Here is a 14,784-nt window from a genome sequence, read left to right on the forward strand (position 1 = left end):
GGTTGCAGTGAGCTGAGATTGCACCATTGCACTCCAGCCTGGGCAACAAGAGTGAAACTCCACCTCAGGAAAAAAAAAAAGTCCTTTCAGCCTAGTATTCCAGGCAGTCACCAATTGTTTAGAGTCAGCAGGCAAACTGAAACCCATCTGTTATCCCAAGCCTACTCTGTGCAGGTTCTAGGTAGGCTGGGCCACACAGCTGGCAGAGGGGATGAGGTTTGAGAAGAGCTGACAGCAGACAAACCATACACGTCATCCAAGGGGGGCCATCCACCCTATTCTTTCACCTTGGGCACAGAGCTGCTCCCACAGGGAGTGTGAGAGGCTGCCTGACGGGAGGCTAAGGTAAGCTGCCACCAACTGCAGGGCCTGGACACGCAGCAAGTACCAAGCCTTGGAGGACTTCTGGAGGGCAGGATCCTGAAGCACAGACAGTAGCAGAGAGACACCCTCGGTCACCTAAAGGAGAGAAGGGGCCAGAGGAGGCAGTAAGTGGAGTCAGACAGGCACTTCAGAGCTTGAGAGGCCCTGGAGATTACGTGGCCCCATCCCTGAAGGCCCTGGGTATTAGAAAGATTTTAGAATTTTCTGAGTATTTGCCTGGCTTTCGAGATCTCCCTGGAGCTAGGCAGAACGTTCCTGACCCTGAGAAGCAGTAACAGTTCCTAGCTTTGCCCTCACCGGTGACTTGTCCACCAATTTAGGAATGATAAAAACGTAGAGAAGAAACTAGAGCATGAGAGGGTAGAAGACATGCCCAAGTCACACAACTAGTTTGGGAGAAAACTCAAGTCTTTGCGATCCCCTGGATTTCTAGTCCAGAGCCCCCATGCCTTCCCAGGATCACTGTTGTCCCAGCTTTTCGTCGCAGAACAGACTTTTCCCCTTGCCCTTGAAGAAGGAAAAGGACTGTATCTCTACCAGAGGAGGACTGGTGAGCAAGTCGCTGGCGAGGGCAAGGCTAGGAAATATGCCTGCCTCTCAGGGTCAGGAACATTCTGCCTAGCTCCAGGGAAATCTCAAAAGCCAGGCACATATCGAGAAAATCCTAAATTCTTTCTAATACCTAAGGCCTTTGGAGATGAAGAAAGTGAGAAATACCTTCTGGTGAGTCCAGTAGAGTTGACTTCGAAGTAGATCACAGGTCAGGGAGAGGAGCAGGTATGTGTCAGTGGTCTGATCGAGATGCTTCAGGCTCGATGCTGCCTCTTCCAGGTATAACTAAGGAAGCAATCAGAGGGCACATGAGGAAAGGCAGCCACACTCTTCAAACGAAAGTGGAGTAAATAAGGGTGACTGCGTGGCTCACGCCTGGGAGGCCAAGGTGGGCAGATCACCTGAGGTCAGGAGTTCAAGACCAGCCTGGCCAACATGGTAACAGCCCGTCTCTACTAAAAATACAAAAATTAGCCAGGCGTGGTGACACGCACTGTAATCCCAGCTACTCGGGAGGCTGAGGCATGAGAATCACTTGAACCCGAGGCAGAGGTTGCAGTGAACAGAGATCACACCACTGTACTCCAGCCTGGGCGACAGAGTAAGACTCTGTCTCAAAAAAAAAAAAAGTGGAGTAAAGCATTTATAAACAAAATGCTCAACATGTCCAATAAATATTACATTATTTCAGATATTATAATCTGCATAGGAGTTATTGATTCACTCTCTAAAATGTTCATTTAACACTTGGTTAACCACTTTTTTTTTTTTTTTGAATGGAGTTTTGCTCTTGTCGCCCAGGCTGGAGTACAATGGTATGATCTCGACTCACTGCAACCTCCGCCTCCCAGGTTCAAGTGATCTCCTGCCTCAACCTCCCAAGTAGCTGGGATTACAGGCATATGCCACCATGCCCGGCTAATTTTTGTATTTTTAGTAAAGACGGGATTTCTCCATGTTGGTCAGGCTGGTCTTGAACTCCTGAACTCAGGTGATCCACCGGCCTTGGCCTCCCAAAATGCTGGGATTACAGGTGTGAGCTACTGCGCCCAGCCTGGTTAACCACTTTTAGATTAAAGCTATATACAGAGTAAGCAGTAGCTGCGCACAGTGGCTCATGCCTATAATATCAGCACTTTGGGAGGCTGAGGCGGGAGGATCACTTGAGCCCAGGAGTTCAAGACCAGCCTGGGCAACACAGTGACTCTGTCTCTACAAAACATTTAAAAATGAGCCAGGTGTGGTGGCATGTACCTGTAATCCCAGCTACTCAGGAAGGTGATGTGGGAGGATCACTTGAGTGCAGAAGGTCAAAGCTGCCGTGAGCCATGATCATGCTACTGCACTCTGGCCTGGGCAACACAGTGACACCCTGTCTCAAAAAATGAATAAAATAAATTTTAAAAAATAAGCAGGCTGCTGGGCACAGTGGCTCATGCCTGTAATCCCAGCACTTTGGGAGGCCAAGGCAGGTGGATCACAAGGTCAGGAGTTCGAGAGCAGCCTGGCCAATATGATGAAACCCCGTCTCTACTAAAAACACAATAAAAATTAGCTGGGCGTGGTGGTGCATGCCTGAAATCCCAGCTACTCGGGAGGCTGAGGCAGGAGAATTGTTTGAACCCAGGAGGCGGAGGTTGCAGTGAGCCAAGATTGTGCCACTGCACTCCAGCCTGGGCGACAGAGCGAGACTCCACCTCAAAAAAAAAAAAAAAAAGAATTACTATATTTTGGCCAGATGCGGTGGCTCACGCCTATAATCCCAGCACCTTGGGAGGCCAAGGCAGGCAGATCACCTGAGCTCAGGGGTTTGAGACCAGTCTGGCCAACGTGGTGAAACTGCATCTCTACTAAAAATACAAAAATTAGCCAGGCATTGTGACAGGTGCTTGTAATCCCAGCTACTCGGGAGGCTGAGGCAGGAGAATTGCTTAAACTCAGGAGGTGGAAGTTGCAGTGAGCCGAGATCGCGCCATTGTACTCCAGCCTGGGCGACAAGAGCGAAACTCCATCTCAAAAAAAAAAAAGAATTAATATATTTTGTAAATGGAAAGACACCACTAAAAACGGAATGCTATAAACAGAATCATGTCTTCTGTTTTCAAAGTCAATATACTAGAGTGATGCAAAAATAATAACAGTGAGATATTTCGTGGCAAAGTTATCCAGGGGTAAACACTGCAACCATAAGCGCTGGCAAGTATTCTTGGGGCAAAAGGGAAAAGGGTTAAGCAGGAAAGAGATTAGATCACACCTGTGCCTACCAGTGGTCATTAAGAAGATGAAGTAGAACAGGGAGAAACTGGAGGCCAAGGAGACCAACCAGGAGACACTGTGATAGCTTTATGTGAGCAATGAAGCATCAACTAGGGCAACAGAACCAGTCAGGAAATACAAGACTGGCGGTATGTTCCTGCAGCAGTCTGTAAACTTAATGAACAACTGGTTTTGCAGGAAGGACAAAGATGACTCCCCTTCTTACAGCTGCCTCCAACTGCTCCACACTCCACAATTCTCCAGCCATTTGTGGTGGTAAAAGGCTGAGAAGCTGCCCCTTTGATATCCTGTCTTCTCAGAAAAGAGGTGGGCCTCTAAAGCTACGGGCCCCCTGCAGTCTCCAGACTAGGCTGGTTGGGCACTCACCTGGGCATAGCTGGGACAACCGAGGGTCAGGAGGAGCTGGGTGATGTGGCAAGAGGAGCCAGCTGCCTTCGAGTGGTCCTTCAGTCTCTCAGAGACAATCCGTAGCAGCAGGAGGACCTCCAGAGCCTGCATGGGCTGGTCAGCAAGAGCAGCAAAGTTTACTGCACCCCTGCTCAAGCCTCCATTTCTACCCTCTGGTCCCCAGCCCTTTGGGACCTTGGACTGTAGTTTGACCTCAGGGCCTGGGTGGAATGTGGTTACCCAGATGAAGCAATCATCACCCTGCCCCTACTGTTTTAAAGCCTAGATGCCATTCATCATCAATAGCCAGGATTTTCTGAGTTTTTACTATGTGCCAGGCACTGTGCCAAGGCTTACATGCATCAATGCATTTAACCCTCATAACAACTCTAATCCCAGTTTTACAGTACAGGAAGTTAAGACTCACATGGGTTAAGTTGCTTAGACAAGCAGGTATGTGGCAGAACCAAGACTCAAATCTAGGGCTGAGGTAGCTTCCCCTGCTAGAAATATGGGCTAATGCTCACAGTTAACAGCATGTATAATGGCTTTTTTTTTTTTTCTAAGTTTCCTAATGTGGAGTCTAGGGTAGAGCTTCAGGAATTTTGTGAAACTCCCTGAAATAAGAATGTACATGGCCTTATAGGCCAGGCACAGTGGCTTATGCCTATAACCCCAGCAGTTTGAGAGGCTGAGGCAGGCGGGTCACCTGAGATCAGGAGTTCGAGACCAGCCTGGCCAACACGGTGAAACCCCATCTCTACCAATGATACAAAATTAGCTGGGTGTGGTGGTATGCGCCTGTAATCCCAGCTGCTCAGGAGGCTGAGTGAGCCAGGAGAATCGCTTGAACCCAGGAGGCGGAGGATGCAGTGAGCTGAGATCACGCCACCGCTCTCCAGCCTGGGTGACAGAGCAAGACTATCTCGGAGGGGGGGGAAAAAAGTGGGGCGCAGTGGCTCATGCCTGTAATCCCAGCACTTTGGGAGGCTGGGGCGGGTGGATCACTTGAAGTCAAGAGATCAAGACCAGCCTGGCCAATATGGTGAAACCCTGTCTATACTAAAAATCCAAAAAAGTAGCCAGGCGTGGTTGCACGCCTATAGTCCCAGCTACTCAGGAGGCTGAGGCAGAAGAATCACTTGAACCCAGGTGGCGGAGGTTGCAGTGAGCCTAGATTGCACCACTGCACTCCAGCCTGGGCTATAGAGTGAGACTCCATCTCAAAAAAAAAAAAAAAAAAAAAAAAAAAGGCACACATAACAATGTAAGAATGTAAAATTGTGTATAAAGGCATCTATGTATTTTTCTGATAGGTAACAAATCATCTAATAATTGAAGCTAACTTTTTTTTTTTTTTAAATGAAACAGTGTCTTGCTCTGTCCCCCAGGCTGGAGTGCAGTGGCGCGATCTTAGCCCACTGCAACCTCCACCTTCCGGCTCAAGGGATTCTCCTGCCTCAGCCACCTGAGTAGCTGGGATTACAGGCACATGTCACCGCACCGGGCTATATTTTTTTTATTTCTTGTAGAGATGGGATTTCGCTATGTTGCCCAGACTTAAGCTAACATTTCAGCACACCAGTACACAATACCTCTTCCATGCACTGCCGCACTGAATAATAACGCCATGAGGCAGTAGTATGGCCCCTATTTTAGAGATAAGGAAACTTGGGCTTAGAAGGTTAAGCCACTTGCCCAAGGTCATACACTAATGAATGAGGGAGCTTGGATTTAAAATAAGACTGGTGATACAGGCCTGTGCTTCATCACTGGCTTTCATGGCTTCTCAGCAGGCTCACAGGCCAAAGAAGGTGAAGGAGCTGTTTCTGGTTTAGTCCTTATTTATATGGGTCCCCCTAAATGCCCCACCTCATTACCTTTGCCACCAGCTGGTAGAGGGCTGCTAGGATCTGCAGTGAGGCTGCTGTCTGCTGGAGACACCGTACAGCTGGGGCCTGCCCCTTTGTAAGCAGCTTCTTCCACAGGGCCAGGGCTTGGTCCAGGCATTTGGACTGAGCTGTTAAGCCAGAAGAAAATGACTGCTGTCTCAGCATGGGCAATCTGGAGAGAACTTGCCTTCCTCCATAACATCCTCTGCCCTTTACATCAACCTCCCACTGCTTCCACAACCTCCTACCCTACAAGGTCAGGCTCTCCCTCACCAGGGGTCCCTGTTCCACTCTTAGGAAACCATGGAGATGCCCATACCATACTCCATTTACCCCTCACCAGCATCTGCAGCCAGGTTGAAGGCAATGTTACTGTATAGGAGACGATCTTCCTGGAGTTTATCTTCATAGTTCAGGTCATTGACTTCAAATTCCTCCAAGTTACCAGGAGCCTGGGCTCTCCGATCCCGCTCAATACCCTGGATGGGAAGATTGGAGTATAAAACAGGGCACAGTGGTGTGGGCCTATAGTCCTGGCTACTCGGCAGGCTGAGGTGGGAGGATTGAGCCCGGTTCAAGACCAGCCTGGGCAACAGACAGACCCCATCTCTAAAAATAAAAACAAAAAAAAAGGGCTGATACCAACTTGTTGGGGGCCCAGGGACAATAATTCCTACACCCAGTTCTACTGAGTCCCACAGCAGCCACACTCACTTCCTGCATTTTGGTTTCCAGAGTACAGATGTAAAGCCACAGCAAGGCCTGTGCTTTATCATCCAGAAGCTGATCTCTGGCCTGGGCCTCAGGTCTCACAGACTCCAGAAGCTGCAGGGCTTCCCGGACAGCATCCAGAGCAGAGCTGCAGGGAGAAGATGTGCTTAAGCTGGGCCTACTATGAGTACCTGCCACAGTGCCCTGGGAAGGGCTGGCTGCATAACAGCTGGCCTCACCCTTTGCATGTGCTCCCATGGTCACAAGATGAAGGGAGCACTCAGGGACATGGAGAGGGAAACTGGTTCTGAAGAGTGTCAGAGGACCTAGGACAAGGAGCAAGAGTGGCCTCCGCAGCTACTACTCCTTACCAGTTGGTCTGCTGGGCAAAGTCGTGGTAGCAGAGCACCTGAGCCAGTTCTACCAGGTGGGTGGCTCGTGCCCAGGCCCCGGCTGGTGTCTCCTCGGGGCTCAGCTCCAGGAGGTCACAGATGATGTTGAAGCGTTCCTGTCCAGTGTCAGCCCGCACTGACTTGTAGGCCTGCAGCTCCTCCCTCAGCAGGAAGGCCAGGGTCTCCGGGTCCCAGCCACTTAGGCTGTCTCGCAGAGTCCTGAGAGAGGGCATGCTCAGCACCAGGGTGGAGCCCAGAAGGCATATAGCCTCTGCTCCCATGCTGAGGAGCCCCAGCCTTGGCTTGCTGAAAGCTCAGTAAGTTTCCAGTCATGGCTTTAAAAATCTAAATCAGATTGCATTGCTCCTCTGTTTAACAAACAGCAGTGGGCTCCCACTAGGAATCATTTCCAAAGCCCTGACCATGGCCTATAAGGCCCTGTGTGACCTGGCCTCTTCCCACCTTGACCACCTCCATTCCATATGGCTCTCCATCCTATACCCCTATTCTACTACCCCCAGCATGCTGGCTTTCTCAAGCATGGTCCCAAGTTTGTTCCCACCTTGCAACCTTTGTATTTACTACTCTCTCTGCAAGGAATTCTCTTCCCTGAGGTTTTTTTTTTTTTTTCAGACAGTCTCACTCTATTGTCCAGGCTGGAGTGCAATAGCGTGATCACGGTTCACTGCAGCCTTGATCTTCCAGGCTTACGTGATCCTCCCACTTCAGTCTCCTAATTAAGTGTAAATAGAATATAGGTTCATGCCACCACATTCGGCTAATTTTTTTTAAGTAGGGACAAGGTCTCGCTATGTTGCCCAGGCTCCCTGAGATCTTTATAGAGTAGATTCCTTCACATCCTCAGGTCTCATCTGTCACTCCTTCAAAAAGGGCTTTCCTAAATAACCTACCTAAAGTTGCTCCCTCTTTTGGCAAATCACTGTTTAGTTGTCTTTATAGAGCATACATGAAGGCTGGGTGCGTTGGCTCATGCCTGTAATCCTAGCACTTTGAGAGGCCAAGGTGGGAGGATCACTTGAGCCTAGGAGTTCAAGACCAGCCTAGACAACATAGTGAGACCCTGTCTCTATTTAAAAAAAAAAAAAAAAAAAAAAAAAAAAAAAAAGAACAGACACAAAATGTCCTTTTTAAAAATATCTCCCCAAGTAGAATATAAGCTCCATGAAAGTAAGACCACTGTCACCACTATACCCGCAAGTACCTAGCACAGTGGCTAGCATATAGTAGGCACTCAATGAATAACTAATGAATGAAGGAATTACTGTCTTTTTCAGACATAAACATGAAAGGACATGACCATGAGTACCAAAAGCCACCCTATCCGTGGGAGAAACATGGTTGACCCCCTTCTCAACTCACTTATTTTTGAGGCGGAGTCTCCCTCTGTCACCCAGGCTGAAGTGCAGTGGTGCGAGCTCGGCTCACTGCAACCTCCACCTCAGGGGTTTGAGCGATTCTCCTGTGTCAGCCTCCTGAGTAGCTGGGATTACAGGCACCTGCCACCACGCCCAGCTAATTTTTTTTTTTTTTTTTGAGACAGAGTCTTGCTCTGTCGCCCAGGCCACAGTGCAGTGGCACGATCTTGGCTCACTGCAACCTCCGCCTCCTGCGTTCACGCCATTCTCCTGCCTCAGTCCCCCAAGTAGCTGGGATTACAGGCGCCTGCCACCACACCTGGCTAATTTTTTGTATTTTTAGTAGAGACGGGGTTTCACCGTGTTAGCCAGGATGGTCTCGATCTCCTGACCTCGTGATCCACCCGCCTCGGCCTCCCAAAGTGCTGGGATTACAAACATGAGCCACTGCATCTGGCCCCCAACTCACTTTAGCTGTAGCTCCTTGTCTCCAGCCCTGGACGCATCCATCTTGACCCGAACCCAGAAAGTGACTGGCTCAGCCATGTGTTCAGGGCTACAGGGTTGCAGGGCTGCCAGCCATAAAGTCACCATCTTGCAACCCTGGGCTTGTTTACCCAGTTTCTTCAAACTCTCTACTTGTAGCCGGAAGCACCTGTGCAACTGACCAGAGAAAGGGAACAGACCAAACTGGAGAGGAACCAGTGAGTGTGTATGGTGGAAGGGGATGTACATGCATAGGTATATACACCACATGGCGGGGTGGGGTTGGCAGGTGGGCCTCCTGAGCCACCCCCATCCAAGACAGGAGACACCTAAGAATGAAATACTCTGAGTGCCTTCAACTCAGAGGCTCCAATCCACACCCTTGAAAACCTGCTTCTCCTCCTGTAATCCTTCTCAGCAAATGGCACTGCCTTCTCCTGAGTCAGAAATGTGGGGCCATCTCTGATGTTCCCTTCTCTCACTCTCCCTCCTACCAGTCACCTACTAGGTTAATCCTTGGCTTCTTGAACCCATCCACTGCATTCCATCCCTTGTGCAGCTGCTTCAGTTCAGCCCACCCCTCCCTGCCTAGGTTACTATAGCAGCCTGATTACCCAGTCTTTTCTCCTGCACTCCGTTCATCACAGCGAAGTCAGGGAAATCCAAAACGCCTGTCTGCTGTCATGCCTTCACTTAAATCCTTTAGAGGCTTATCACCTCAGTCAAGATGAAACCCAAGCCCCTCTATGACCTATCTTGCTTGCTAATCCCACCAATGCATCAGTTCACAGGTATTCTTGCTTAAGAACACTGGTTCTTGCCCAGCGTGGTGGCTTGAGCCTGTAATCCCAGCGCTTTGGGAGGCCCAGGCAGGCAGATCACCTGAGGTCAGGAGTTCGAGACCAGCCTGGCCAACCAACATGGTGAAATCCCCGTCTCTACAAAAAATACAAAAATTAGCTGGGCGTGGTGGTGGGCACCTGTAATCCCAGCTATTTGGTAAGCTAAGGCAGGAGAATTGCTTGAACCCGGGAGGCAAAGGTTGCAGTGAGCCGAGATGGCGCCACTGTACTCCAGCCTGGGCGACAGAGCAAGCAAGACTCATCTCAAAAAAAAAAAAAAAGTGAGTCAATCTAAAGAAAAACACTAAGTTACAGTACAGTGAGGTTTGGGAAACACTGCTCCAAATACTGGTGCCAACATGCTGCTACTAACCCCCTACTCGAAGGGAGGGTGCTGGCTAGGCCCTTTCTTGCTCCCCCTACTCCCCGACCACATAAGCTCCCTTCCTGCACCTCTCATTTCCTTGTACCTTCTCAGGAGGCACCTCAGGATAAGTGCCTGGCTTCACCAAACCCAGGTGCTGACAGAGCGGCTCAGAGATGGCACAGGCCTCGGCATAGAGCTTGTGACTATAGAAGCTGTAGGCCAAGTTACTGGTGTAAGAAGCTGCAGGGGAGAAAAGGCACAATTGACCGTAGGAATGGCTCCCACCACCCTCTCCTCCTGGAGAGGCAGCAGAGATTAGCTCAATCTATGTTCAGCTCAGCAGCTTCCAGATCAGACACGAACCCCTACTGCTAGGAATGAGGAAGGGGTGGCTCCCCCCTTCCTGCTCCAAATAGGCCCATGCCCTTCATTCTAGTACAGTGAACCCACACCACTCAGCCCATCTGCACTTGTTTTACAAACCAGACCCCCTCCTGCCTCAGCACTGGCTGTTTCTTCTGCCAGGGATGTTCTTTTCCAGGAACCCACATGGCTAACTCCCTCACATCACCTTCTCAATGAGGTCTACCCTGACCACCTGATTTAAGGTGGTAACGTGCCCCCCGTCATGCACCTTAGACTCCCAATTCCCTTTCTTATCCTGCTCTACTTTTCCTTTTCCCTCACATTTCTTATCACTTTCTAATATGTTGATAATTCACTTATTTACTGAATCTGTTTATCTTTTCCCCCAAACTAGAATGTGGCTCCATGAGGGAAGGAATCTTTGTTTTGTTTACTGACACATCCAAGTACTCAAAATAGTGCATCACACACAGTGAATACTCAACAAATATTTGCTGAATGAATAAATGATAATAACTTATTTATGCAGCTTCTTGGCCATCAACATAGATGACTGGGAAAAAATAAAGTCAGTCTTCAGTACTCTGTGGGAAGAATTTTCCTTTTTTTTTGAGATGGAGTTTCACTCTTGTTGCCCAGGCTCGAGTGCCCTGTTGCCCAGGCTGAAGTGCAATGGCGCAATCTCAGCTCACTGCAATCTCTACCTTGCAGGTTCAAGTGACTCTCCTGCCTCAGCCTCCCAAGTAGCTGGGATTACAGGCATGCACCACCCTGCCTGGCTAATTTTGTATTTTTAGTAGAGACAGGGTTTCAGGGAGGCCAAGGCAGGCAGATCACTTGAGTCTAGGAGTTCGAGACCAGTCTGGACAACATGGTGAGACCTCATCTCTACAAAAAATACAGAAATCAGCCAGGCGTAGTGGTGCATGCCTGCAGTCCCAGCTACTTGGGAGGCTGAGGCAGGTGAGTCGCTTGAACTTGCAAGGTGAGCTTGGGGGGCTGAGGTGGGAGGATTGCTTGAGCCCAGGAGGTGGAGACTGTGTTGTGCCAGTGCATTCCAGCCTAGGCGACAGAGCAAGATCTTGTCTCAAAAAAAGAAAACAAAAACAAAAACAAAAAAACCAACCACTTAAATATACAGAAAGGTCATTTGTAATGATTTCTGGATTCTGATAAGTGAAGAAAAAGAAAAAAAAGAAAACATCGGCCAGGCACAGTGGCTCACACCTGTAATTCCAGCACTTTGGGAGGCCGAAGTGAGTGGATCACAAGGTCAGGAGACTGAGACCATCCTGGCCAACACAGTGAAACCCCATCTCTACTAAAAATACAAAAATTAGCTGGGTGTGGTGGCACGTGCCTGTAATCCCAGCTATTCAGGAGGCCAAGGCAGGAGAATCGCTTGAACTCAGGAGGTGGAGGTTGCAGTGAGCCGAGATCGCACCACTGTGCTCCAGTCTGGTGACAGAACTAGACTCAAGAAAGAAAGAGAGAAAGAGAAAGGAAGAAAAGAAATAAAGAAAGAAAGGAAGGAAGGAAGGAAGGAAGGGAAGAAAGAAAACATTAAAAAAATAGAAATAAAAAATATATTGAAAGGTCATAAGGTTGCATATTAGGTACAACTGTTAATGCCAAGTTAGATTCCAGTCAAGGAAATAGTGTCTGCTGCTATAAGTTAGCCTCATCACTTCTCTACTGGTGTTAAACATAGAGTAGCTGGTACTTATAAACATTTCTTTCACTGCCTCCTTGAACCATGAGGAACCCTCACAGTGGTCAGAACCATACAGCAAGTACTATTCACCTGCCTGATGGGTGATGACCCTCCCACACTCTGTGCCTGGGACCCAGGGCACTAACCGGTCATCCCCATGTAGTCCGTCAGCTCTTGGCCCGACAGGCCCTCTAAGGCCTCCAGCATCCAGACAACGGTAGATTTGCAACTCTCCACTAGTTGGGCCAGGTCAGTCAAATCAACTATCTGAAGGGACAAGAAGGGTTTGAGGGTGAGGAGTCATGCTGGGTCCAAGATGACCTCCACTCCACTCCACACCCAAAGCCAAGCAATCCCAAAGCTGTTTGAGGGCAGTGGAGCAACCCCAAACCCTATGAGCCTAGTCCAGGTTCCTTGATTCCCAGACAGTACCTGACAGCCTTGGGCAAAGTCATAAACCACCACAGTGTAGAGGTGAAGTCCCTGAAAGTACATCTGAAGAAAAGACTGCTGTTGCTTGGAGGAGCCCCCACACACCTGAGGAACGAAGCAGAAGGTTGGTATGAGGAGCAGAGATAAAGAGGGCTCCAAGTTGAAGACTGACCCAGTGTCCTGGAGAGCTGACAGAGCCCAGGGAGCACGAGGAAGGATATCCAGAAGGGCCACTGCCCTCTGAGGATACACTAGGCTGCTTCCTAGCTCACTAGGCACAGTCCAGAGAGCAGCTTAACAAGGAGGGAGCCAGGACTTCCAGATCTTGCCAAATACCCTAGGCTGGTAGTGAGTCCACAGACCATGTCCCCACCCTACCTCCAGGTCCTTAACTCACACCATCATCCCGCAGCTGCTGCAGAAGAGAGCAGTACCCTCCAAGAAAAGCAAAGAGGCTCAGAATGGCATCAAGTCTATAGCGCCTCTTGGTGCCTCGTTCCAGGCCTGAAAGGAAGAACTGGCAGCTCTCATACAATGCCCGAAGCGGGGGTGATGGTGCCTCCATACTCTTGCTCAGGACAGCTGATGCCTTGATCAGAAGCTTGGCCACTGCCTGAGGTCCTTCCCCCCCAGCCTGCAGCAGCTTAACCCCCAGCTGACAGAGCTGAAGGCTAGGGGCTAGATTGGTGTTCCTTAGGTAACTATGAGCCTTTGCCACTGCGCTGATGGCTTTGTCATGGTGGCAGCTCCAGCATAAGCGACGGCAGTGTTCCAAGGTGAGCTCCAAGAGGCAGAGGGCCCTCTGGGGAGAAAGCAGCCCAGAAGAGCTCCCTCTCTCACCCACCAAGGCTCTGATCACGTGCCTGGAGAGCAGGTCATCTAGGAAATCAGCATCTGCTTCATTTAGACCAATGCCACTGGCATCGAATAGCTGATGCGCAGCTACCACTCGACAGGCTGTTGGAGAGGCAAAGTGAGGAACCTCACAAGGGGTACTTTCATCCTCCAAAAGTACTAGGAAGCTCAAGGCCTTCAGCCGGGCTGTGAATGCAGCTCGCCGTTCCAACAGGGCTTCTGCCCCCTTCCAAAGCAGAGAAAAGCTGCCCCAAGCCACGGCCTCATAGTCCTGGGGAGCAGCCTGGCGACAGCACTGCACCAAGCAGGCATGGAGGGGCTGAGCAAGGCGGAGTGTGGCCTCTGGGCTTCCTTGTGCAGCAGCATTCCGCAATAAGACGAAGAGAATTCGTTCCAGGTAGAGGGGAGGACGCTGGGGGGTAGACACCAAGTAGCCATCACAGGCCAGCTCTGCCAGCTCCAGCAGGCTCCCCAGATGCCTAGGGCAAGCTAGCTTAGCAGTCAGCTGCTGGTTGCAAGCCCTCAGGATGGCATCACAAGCTTGTCTCCTCTCAGCATCAGATCGGCTGCTGGGAAAGCCAGCTGGAGGGTTGGACAGGAACTCCTAGAAGAAGAGAAAGATATGAATGGGGCTAGCAAAGGCAGGAAAGAGGTAGAGAAAGAAATAGGGTTGCTCAGAGAGGGTCCCCAATTTATCCATCTCTTCAAAAGGCAAACACAAAACAGCTCAGTTTGGAAAGCCAGGTGTACCCCGGGCCAGGCAGCACCCCCACCTTCAAGTCAGGCAGCAACTCTTCAGCCTCCTTCTGGCTGCTTAGCAGAGTCCCAAAGTTGACTCCTTTGAAGTTCCTCATGACACCGGAGAGCTAGGGAAAAAGAGACCAATTAGAGAAGATCGTTAATGAAGCTAACTGGAGGAAGGGAAGAGGGCTGAAGGTCGTGGAAGGAGGCGAAAAATCACACCAGAAATTTCATCGGGGAGAAAACCCACGCCAGGACGCCGTGCTCCCGTTATAAACGGACGATTCCGCTCTTCCTTCCTCCGGGCAGATCCCCGACCGCACTACCACACCACTCGCCGCGCTACGCCAGAGGCCTCGGCCCAGCCCTTCAGCGCCCCGGGGCCGTCCCAAGGCCTCCCGACACTCCCTCCAGGAGCCACCCCCGCCTCTCCTCGCGTCAGCGCTGGGGATCCCCTTCACTTCGGCACGTACCCACGCTCACGTGTCCCTTCCGGCCTTACCGCTCCAGAGGTCGCCCTCTTTCCTAAGTACAGGACTTACCCGCCTGACCAGTACTCCGCGAGGATCCAAAATGTAACCTTCGTTTTCCGCGCCAGCCCCTCCTTTCAAATATCCGCGACTGCCAATCAGCGGGCGCGGCGTAACGCCGGGCGCGCGGCACGCTGGGAGTTGTAGTTTACCCGCCGCGCTGCGCGCTCCCGCGGCGCCCCGGAGGGTCTTGCTGCTTTGTGCGTAAAGGCTGCTTGGGAGTGCGGGTTTCCCCGTTTTTTCCAGTCAGAGCTCAGTTTCTCAGCTACCCGTCGCTTAGTCGCTATCGGTAATGCCACCCCTTTTCCTCCTTTATCTTCAGAGCTCAGGCAAGAATTTAAGTTTCAAGAGAAGAGAAATAACAAAAAGAACTTAGTTGGGAACTCACGCGGTTTGGGTTACCAGAAGAAAAGGGCTTAGACTTCTATGCTTTTTTCTATGCCTTTTTTTTTTTTTTTTTTTTTGACAGGGTCTTGCTCT

At 50.3% G+C, this 14,784-nt stretch overlaps 1 protein-coding gene across 1 annotated transcript in view; it reads right to left on the reverse strand.

Moving 5' to 3' along the window:
* The window catches only part of ESPL1 (extra spindle pole bodies homolog 1 (S. cerevisiae)), a 28,574-nt gene extending 14,219 nt beyond the window's left edge, over nt 1-14,355 (reverse strand). The window contains exons 1-14 of the mRNA XM_011964976.1: nt 14,277-14,355; nt 13,807-13,899; nt 12,576-13,637; nt 12,179-12,283; nt 11,893-12,013; nt 9,770-9,906; nt 8,441-8,634; nt 6,575-6,814; nt 6,207-6,351; nt 5,833-5,971; nt 5,481-5,620; nt 3,580-3,714; nt 1,102-1,221; nt 288-459 (exon numbers count right to left, since the gene is read on the reverse strand). Coding sequence (XP_011820366.1) covers nt 288-459; nt 1,102-1,221; nt 3,580-3,714; nt 5,481-5,620; nt 5,833-5,971; nt 6,207-6,351; nt 6,575-6,814; nt 8,441-8,634; nt 9,770-9,906; nt 11,893-12,013; nt 12,179-12,283; nt 12,576-13,637; nt 13,807-13,887 — 2,791 coding nt within the window. The 5' untranslated portion in view covers nt 13,888-13,899; nt 14,277-14,355. The remainder of the gene's footprint in view (nt 1-287; nt 460-1,101; nt 1,222-3,579; nt 3,715-5,480; nt 5,621-5,832; nt 5,972-6,206; nt 6,352-6,574; nt 6,815-8,440; nt 8,635-9,769; nt 9,907-11,892; nt 12,014-12,178; nt 12,284-12,575; nt 13,638-13,806; nt 13,900-14,276) is intronic.
* Between the last annotated feature and the right edge of the window lie 429 nt (nt 14,356-14,784).

Source organism: Mandrillus leucophaeus, unplaced genomic scaffold, assembly GCF_000951045.1.
Source record: "Mandrillus leucophaeus isolate KB7577 unplaced genomic scaffold, Mleu.le_1.0 Scaffold118, whole genome shotgun sequence".
Classification (NCBI taxonomy): Eukaryota; Metazoa; Chordata; class Mammalia; order Primates; family Cercopithecidae; genus Mandrillus; species Mandrillus leucophaeus.